This window comes from Populus alba, chromosome 18 (genome assembly GCF_005239225.2).
Source record: "Populus alba chromosome 18, ASM523922v2, whole genome shotgun sequence".
In the NCBI taxonomy this organism is placed as follows: domain Eukaryota; kingdom Viridiplantae; phylum Streptophyta; class Magnoliopsida; order Malpighiales; family Salicaceae; genus Populus; species Populus alba.
This window is the reverse complement of record NC_133301.1, coordinates 1268997-1278046: the sequence shown is the minus strand read 5'-3', so window position 1 is coordinate 1278046 and position 9050 is coordinate 1268997. Positions and strand designations below refer to the sequence as shown.

Sequence of the window (9050 nt, the reverse complement as noted above, 5' to 3'; positions counted from 1 at the left end):
GGTTGGGCCCTATTTGGTTTTGTAAATAGCCCAGATGTTATTGAAACGGATATTATTAGGGCCTGGAAAAAGAGAGGGGGGCCCAATAACCCAGTTGGATTTTGTTCCATTCGTTTTCAATTCACGATATCTAAATTTATCATTTGCTTTTGTATTCGATCATACTGTTTAAACCCAATTCAGGTTGACCTGGGTAAGGCTTGGGTTACAAATCAAATGGATTAATTTAGATTATTTTTTTTTATTTCATAAAAAAATAACATTATTTTAAAAAATATTAATTAGAAAAAAATTTCAATAAATTTTAACTGAGTTTTTCACATGCTGACTTGGACGTATATCATGCCAGGTCAATTTTCCTTTTATTTTTATTGAAAGTCAACCTAACTTATATCTTAGGTCACAAATCAACTTACCATGTCTTTAAAATAGTGTATTCAATTGGTTTGAATCATATTATAGACTTTTTATACTTGACAAATTTATAAGATACTTGACTCGAAGTAGATTTTTTATTTTCTTAAATCAAATTTTAAAAAATAGATTTTTAAAGTTAAAAATGAACTAGATCTTCATGCATTAATTATAAAATCATAAAATAAATTCTGATATTTTTAAGTCCATATATAAAAAAATTTAAATGTTTTAAAAATTATAAGATAAAAATTTATGCATTTATTAAAAAATTAAAATTATAACCCTCAAAATTAATTAATAAATAAGTTAAAGGAGAAAGGAGGTGCGGTTGTATGACGGTCGAATGATTCCTCATCTATCTTTAATCCAACCTCAATTAAATTAAATAAAAATTATTTTAGTTGGTTCAATTGACACCAAATATTTGATAAATAAGGTGAACTTAACATCTGTTGTTGTACTACTACTAGGTAGTACATCATAACAATAGACCTTTTATTTTCCATCAATAAAATTTAAATTATTAAAAAAATTAAATAGATGGCTCGTGATTTATTGTATACCGAGTTGATTTATTTTTTTTAACTTAAAAAACAATTTTCAAGTGTAAATAGGATGTTTTAAAGAATAAAAGAATTTCATTCACTCAAGTCATAAACCTTATTGTATACAATAAGTTTTAATTTAATTATATATAATAATAATAAAAAAACAATGACATTAAATGCATCGATTTTAATTTGGGTTAACATTCGTGCTTATAATCTAAGTTATGAAATTAAAATTATTATATATAAAAAAATTATGAAATCAAATTCTCAATAATCCAAAGTTAAAAGATGAAATTCAAAAAAAAAAATCAATTTTGAAAAAAAAAAATCCAAAGAAAAATACAAAAAGTAGTTAAAAGAATAAAGACTAAATTTGATACAAAAATAAAATGAAATAAAACAACGTAAAAGCCTAGAGTCCATTAAAATTAGCATGGAAAACTTGTGATATGGGTCAAGAGGCTAGATTAGCCTCATAGAAGCAGAATAAAAAATAAATAAAGAAGTTGATTTCTTAATAAATTTTTTATTGAAAGATAAAATTGAAAAACAAATCAGTTTAAAAAAATTAAAAAAACCAATGGCAATCTGGATTAGTATTTAATGCATGCGAGTTGGGTTATGAGATTGGGACCATTGTATTGAAAAAAATTATGAACTTAATTTTTAAATAATCTAATGTTGAAGGATGAAAATAAAAAAAGAAAGTCAATTTATAAAACAAATCCAAAAAAAAAAAAAGGCAATTAAAAGAATGATAATAAAATTTGATATAAAAATAAAATGATGTAAAAATCCTAAGCCAAACCAAGTTAGCATGAAAAATTTTCAACTTAGATTGTGAGACCGATTATCTTTATAGAAAATAAATTAAAAAAAAAACTTAGTATTCAATAAATCTAATATTAAAGGATAAAATTGAATAAACAGTCATTGTAAAAAAAAACCCAATATCAATTCGGACTAATACTTCATACTCGTGACTCAGATTATAAAATCAAGATTACTGTACAAAAAAAACATACAAAACTCAATTCTCAACAATGTTAAAGAACCAAACTAAAAAACTAAAATCAATTTCAAAAAAGAATCCAAAGCAAAAACAAATATTAAAAGAATAAGAATTAAATTTAACATAAAATAAAATTAATTAAAATAATGAGTGATGAAATTAAAAAAATCAATTAATAAATTGATATAAAAAATAACAATAAAAAATAAAAATCATATTTGATATAAAGACCAAATAAAACTAAGTGTGAATGGATGAAAATGAAAAAAAAAATAATTTTTTTTAAAACAAATAAATAACAATTAAAATAATTAGAATTACAATAAAGATAAAAAGAAAATGGGAGGACATCATTTTATTTTGCTAGACTTGAGAAAAGAAAAACAAAATGGGAGAATAAATGAGTGGAAAGAGGGGGAAAAAAGAAGAAGAAGAAAAAAATTCTATCACTTGTAAACTGTCATTTAGAAGACCACACACGCTACCCTATTGAATGCACTGTAACTTGACCCATGTGATATATTAGAAAAGTTTTTTATTTTTATTTTTATTTTTTTAAGGGTATAAAAATAAATGTAAAAACTAATTTGTCTCTGATTAATTTGATAGTCATCAATGAACTATTAGAAAAAAGAATATATGAACAGTGAGTGACTTAGCTCGTAAAGTGAATGTGGGGCAAGAGATATGCTCCATATGCGGTTTCACAAAAACTAACCTAAGATATCTGACATATTAACAAAAGATTATATTATCCTTAAAATAAGTTAATGAATCTGTTTGAGAAGGGTAAATGATTATTTAACTGCAAACTTTTATTAAAATGTGAGTGTGTGCAGTAAAAAGCAATATCTTTTAGTTTTTTTTTTTTTTTTTTAAATTGAAATTATAATGTAATTGTAATTGTTCCAACGCATATATAATTATATATCCATTATGGTGTAACTGTTCCCTATAGTTGCCAAATAGCCCAAACGTGTCAGCTATTGAATGCCCAAGCAGACACCTCTCTCTCTCTCTCTCTCTCTCTCTCTCTCTCTCTCTCTCTCTCTCTCTCCCTGTCATCATATGCGAAACCAAAAGGCCCCCTAACCGCTTGTCTACGCGTAAGCATTTTGGCAAACACCTACTGTGCAAACTCTCCTTCTGATGCCTTCACTCTCTTCTACTCAATCTTGATGAGATCCCATTTCACCCAATGAGGAATGCCTTTGTCTATCTCAAGCGTCACCGCCAACTCTCTCTTCTCTCCAATGGCACCGCCTCCACAATCATCCGAAATTTCACTTCTCAGCGCAATCAATTTCCGCATCAAAAATCGTGAGTGAATGTTGACTCGAAGAGAATTTTTAACATTTTTTAAAAGAATTTTAGAGTTTACCATCATTTCTCTCATTTTGTTCTTTATTTGTTTTGCAGGTTTTCTACGGCGTATACGAGTGTACACGGCGGAAGGCCGTCGGCGGAGTATGCGAAACTGAGGAAAGAATCACTGGAAAGTGAATTTAAACAAGCTCTTAGTTATAGCTCTAAAAAAGATTCAATAATTTATAGATTCGGTCCCTTTTTAGCTTTATATAGAGCAACTATCATTTCCTTTCATGTTTTGAAACTTACCGCCTGGCAGTTGTTCGTACACGACATCAAAAAACGTGCTGTTAAGGTATATTAATTTTGTTGTTTCTGTCTTTCTTTTATGCTTGACACGTAATAAATCACGTCACTTGCTTGTTTGATTATTTTTTTTTTTCAATTTTGATTATTTGAAAAAGAGGAAATTTATTGCAATTGGGTTATGATTTTTGTGCAGTTTCGTGAAACTTTGATCCACCTGGGACCTTTTTACGTCAAGGAAAGTGCAATTCTTTTGAATTTGTTTCTAATTCTTTTTCGTTCCGCATCTTACGTTGCCATGTGAAGTTATCATGCTAAATGCTACTGGAAATGTCATCAGTTTGTTTTCCATTCTAGGGGGTGATGAAAAAATTAGTAAGTTGTTGCTTAATTGGAAAAGTTGGCAAGCTACATGAATGTCTAGGAGCTAGCATTTGGCAGTTGTTCTTTCATATGTGGATGTGTGAAACTTTGGAACATCATCTGCATAGTGCATTGAATGGAATGAGGCGTAAATCATAATAATAATTGCAGCATAATAGTTTCTTCAGTTTTGGATCGATAGTTATTAGGATTGAAGAATTAAACAGCATAAAATTCTGTAACGGGATAGAATTGCTCTCTTATTCAATCCTTTTGAATTTACAGCTTGGACAGGCTCTGAGCACTAGACCAGATATATTGCCGACTGTGTATTGTCAAGAGCTTGCTAAACTACAGGTATGGCTTCCTTCTTCCACAAGTGATTCCATTTGTGGGTTGTATGATCTGATTTCACAACTTAGACTTTACAAATGGGATTTTGTAATTTTTTACTAATTTTCTTGGTCTTACAGTTCAAGTCCTTCTCTTATTGCTAGGATCAAATTCCACCATTTTCAACTCATGTTGCAATTAAATCAATTGAATCCCAGCTGGGTCGCCCTATTACACAAATATTTGCTGACATTAGTCCAAAGCCTATTGCTGCAGCGTCTTTGGGACAGGTGTATAAAGGTTAGATGATCTCTTCTGTTTAGTGGGAAGATTACATACCCTTATTTTAATTGTATAAAATATCAACTTACCTTTATAATTAAGAGGAGTATCTTGGTGTTTGGGAGATGATCTTTTTGTTTTGACTTTTAAGAAAGTAAACTAAATCTTTCCACTTGTTTCAAGTATTGCAGCTCATCTGCATTCTGGTGAACTCGTAGCTGTTAAAGTGCAGAGACCTGGTATGCATCTTTTATTAACTCTTGATGCCCTGTTATTCCGCATGGTTGGCGGCCAATTAAAGCGTTTTGCAAAGGCACGCAAGGATCTATTAGTAGCAGTGAATGAGATGGTGAGATATGCAAGAAAGTTCATAGAAGTACTGCGTGCATATCATACACATGAATTCCAAAAACTTTTTTGGAGTAGATTAAATTCATCTTGCTGGACCAGACTTTTTGGACCGTGAAAAAATATATCAATTTCTATTTGCCAGTTTAAAGGGTTTCATATTTTATTAGCTATTATGAAAGCACTCGCTGTACTTGGCACAATGTTAGCTTGCCTAACTGGTTAAGTCAGTCACTTGAAAGGGTTTAAGGTGACCCAGCATCAATCTGGCTCCCACCAAGCACACTAGGATTTGAGGGAGAGGGATTGAGAGGGTGGGCTATCCCTACTGTGTAGTTTGAAGCCCAATAGGCCTCCCAATGAACCCCAAAAAAATGCTGACATTCTTGAATTCAATGAAAGATCAGGCTGGGCAGCTTGGTGCTTGGAATTTTGAACACGTCTAGGAAAAAAGCTTTGATAATTCTTTTGATATGCTAACAAAGAATTTAAGTTTCAGTACTAAGGTCTGTTCTGTGTGTCTTTGAATAGATTTAGCTAATGGCCTACGTGAGGCCAGGTGTTGGGAGATGTACTATTGATACAATATTTCCTTTGTCCCCACCTTTGTAGTTCCATAATATTTAGATAATTGTAGGGTAAAGTACATCTCAGATCTAGATTACCAAGTTTTTCTGTTCTAAGTTATATGACAATAGGAAATCATAACAAGAGGAGCTTACTTTTCACTGAACAGACAAAAAGGAAATTTAAGGAGTGGCCTCCCCCCCCCCACGTTCACACAAACAAGAACACATATGGACATGAATTGCTTAGAATTTTATTCATGCTACGTATTCCTCTCAGTTTTTTATGCGCATAGCATCTTCACATTCTTTTTAATGAGGTTGTACATGCTTATGGACATCCTCAGGTCTATCTTGAATGAACAGGTCAGGCACATGTTTGATGAAATTGATTACATCCTGGAGGGGGGAAATGCTGAACGCTTTGCTTCTCTATATGGTGATGACCTATGCGTGTTCTTTCACCCTTATTACTCATGTTTAGATGATTAAGTTGACAAAGGCCATTACTAGTATGTCCTATATGACTTTCAGTGTCCTGTTTGAATTCTGAAGTTTTTAACCCTTGTATAACGACGCATTGCAATCAATCCACTGGTGAGGTATCTTCTTCATTCCAAGGTGTAAATTAACTATTGAACAACAAACCCAAAAAGCATTCCTATATTTATATTTTGCAAGTTAAATTTGAATCATGAAAAGCCAATGGTCAAATGTAGCATGTGAGGAAATTGCATTTATAACTCTTGTGCTGCCTATAAGTTCAATTATGAAAACTCATTAGTCACTCATGGTGTATGAGGTTAATTTCCATTTTCCCCCCATCAGTGAGTATTGCCATGTGTTGCCTGTTATTATACGTATCCCATGATTTTCATCTGGTGATCTAGTAACTTTCTCAAGCATGCAAATTCAGATTAATGAACTCTGCTTGTTTTCATCAGGTAATGATCCAAAAAGTCATCAAAATGCTACAATTGGTAATACTGTGAAGAATGAGAAAGAAAATTGCATTAAAGTTCCTAAAATATATTGGGAATTCACTTGCAAGGCTGTTCTTACAATGGAATGGATAGATGGAATCAAACTAACTGATCAAGCTGCCCTGGAGAGGGCATGTTTGAACAGAAGGAAACTGATTGACCTGGTAGGTTGCTATAGGGCAGTCCTAATTATTTACCTCAACAGGTCATAATGATCATCCTTTGTTCCTTGTCTGTGTTAACTAAATACCCAAGCCTTTCAGATTATGGATTAGTAGATGAACTATTAATCTTTTTATTGGTTTTATAGGGATTATACTGCTCTTTGAGGCAGTTGCTTGAGGAGGGATTTTTCCATGCTGATCCTCATCCAGGGAACCTTGTTGCTACTGACAGCGGCTCTCTCGCATATTTTGACTTTGGAATGATGGGGGATATTCCTCGCCATTACCGTGTGGGACTTATTCAAGTGGTAATGACTTCTATTAGTAATTTTCTTGTATACCAACTCTAACCTTTTGATATGCATGTAGACCTTTTACTAATCAAACTTTTCTAAGTATTCTTGTAGATAGCATATTAGTTGTTAAATATTTCCAGTCTGGACAGTTTCTGATGAATTCAAATGTGAGTTTCATTCCTTATCACAGCCATATTTTAACACGACTTGTCAATTTAAGTGATTGGCTTATCATGCTTTCATTTTTGTCACTAAAACTACCACATGCTACTTCATGTGATGTTGAAACTTCCGTGGCTTGAGAGCGCATGTACTTTTGATGAATTCTTTTGTGCAAATTTACTTGTCTTTGATATATACTGCTGCTGCTGAATGCTTCGATGCAATTTTCTATGGAATTGAGATTTTGCATTTGTTGATGCATTTGCATTTCTTTCAGCTTGTGCACTTTGTTAATCGTGACTCTCTGGGTTTGGCAAATGACTTTCTTTCTTTGGGATTTATTCCTGAAGGGATTGACATACAATCAGTTTCAGATGCACTGCAAGCATCCTTTGGTGATGGGACAAGACAATCTCGAGATTTTGAGGTTTGCACCTGTAGTCCATGTTCCCTTGTATGCATACACAAAAAAAAAAGGAAAAAAAAGGGAAGAATTTATGTAAATTTGTATGATGTTGAAGCACTGAATAGCGAGCCTCATGGCTTAATGGATTTTTAGGAATCTGCTATGCCTCTGATCTCTCTTTCTCTTGTTCTGCAAAGCTCATGTTCACCTTTTGCCTTGGTTTCAGGCCATAATGAACCAACTATATGATGTTATGTATGAATTCAACTTCTCACTTCCCCCAGACTATGCACTGGTGATAAGAGCACTTGGATCACTTGAAGGCACAGCAAAACTTCTGGACTCTAATTTCAAAGTTGTTGAAAAAGCATATCCCTTCGTAATAGGGAGGCTTTTGGCAGACTCAAATCCTGATATGAGAAGAATTTTGAGAGAACTTCTCATCTGCAATGATGGATCTATAAGATGGAATCGGCTAGAGCGCCTGGTGGGTTACTTCAGAACTCACAATTCGACAGACTTCTAATGCCATAGTGCTTGCATTGTTTATCTTATAGTGAAAGACATTCCTGCCACTATAATTTTTCCTCTTCTTTTATTTTAATAATGTTTTCAAAGGTTGATTATAATATGGAATTTAATATGGTTGATCAAATTAATGTACCTCTGCTCTGTGTAATCTCCTGAAGTCGTTTCTATCTTGTTCCAGGGGGAAGCAATATCTGAACAAGCTTCAGACTCAGCTGAAGAGTCCCCTGATTCTGAAGGAAATTCTTCAGATCCGCTGGGATGGAAATCATTTGACATGCGTGCTGTTGTTAATGCTACAGAAGATCTTTTGCTATTCATTCTATCTGAAAAAGGTGGCAGGGTGCGTGTTTTTCTTCTCCGTGATGTGATTAAAGCAGCAGATGTTTTTCTACAGGATGAAGTTGCTGGCGTGTTAAATGAGAAACCTGAAGCAAGAGAGGCATCAGACTCTGAGGTTTGTTAAAATTCACTTTGTTGCTCTAGTCTTATAATCTGGCTATTGATAGCTTAGAGAATTCATCATGCTGTAGACCCTAGAATAAATTCCTGAATGCAGTTTGAAACAGATGAATGTCGGTTGCAACTCTGTTACAAATAAACCACACGTAACTATAGGAAGTTCAATTTAGAGTTCTATTGATTGGTTAGAATATTGCATAGGAAGATTTTGTGTTGTCATGTTTGGAGAGGTTGCTATTAGGTTTTGTTATTTGCTTACTAACCTCAACTTTGCAGGTAAATGCCACGCACACGAGAGTTGCCAAGGGTTTTCACTATCTACGTCAAGCAGTAAAGCTGGCCCCAGAGTTGTGGACCGCAATGCTTATACGCATGGCATTGAAGCCTGAGGTTCATAGATTTTCCTTCGACATCATTTCAGCATTAATTACGCACTTAAGCCATAAACTTCCTGAAACTTTTTGGATTTGTATGTCTAGACATCTCCACAAGTTGGTGAGAAACCACACGTCTGATGAACTATAATATCTGATACAACCAATCTAGCAGCTCCTTTATGATCA

At 33.1% G+C, this 9050-nt stretch overlaps 1 protein-coding gene across 1 annotated transcript; it reads left to right on the top strand.

Annotated features, from left to right (window-relative positions):
- The first annotated feature begins 2986 nt into the window (after window positions 1–2986).
- On the top strand, window positions 2987–9050 carry LOC118051165 (uncharacterized). Its single transcript, XM_035061733.2, has 13 exons — window positions 2987–3300; window positions 3400–3643; window positions 3791–3832; window positions 4243–4314; window positions 4455–4590; window positions 4764–4921; window positions 5853–5925; window positions 6431–6633; window positions 6780–6941; window positions 7369–7518; window positions 7724–7984; window positions 8207–8482; window positions 8764–9050. Exons 1-13 carry the CDS (start codon window positions 3179–3181, stop codon window positions 9010–9012), a joined length of 2148 nt encoding a protein of 715 aa, XP_034917624.1. The 5' UTR covers window positions 2987–3178; the 3' UTR covers window positions 9013–9050.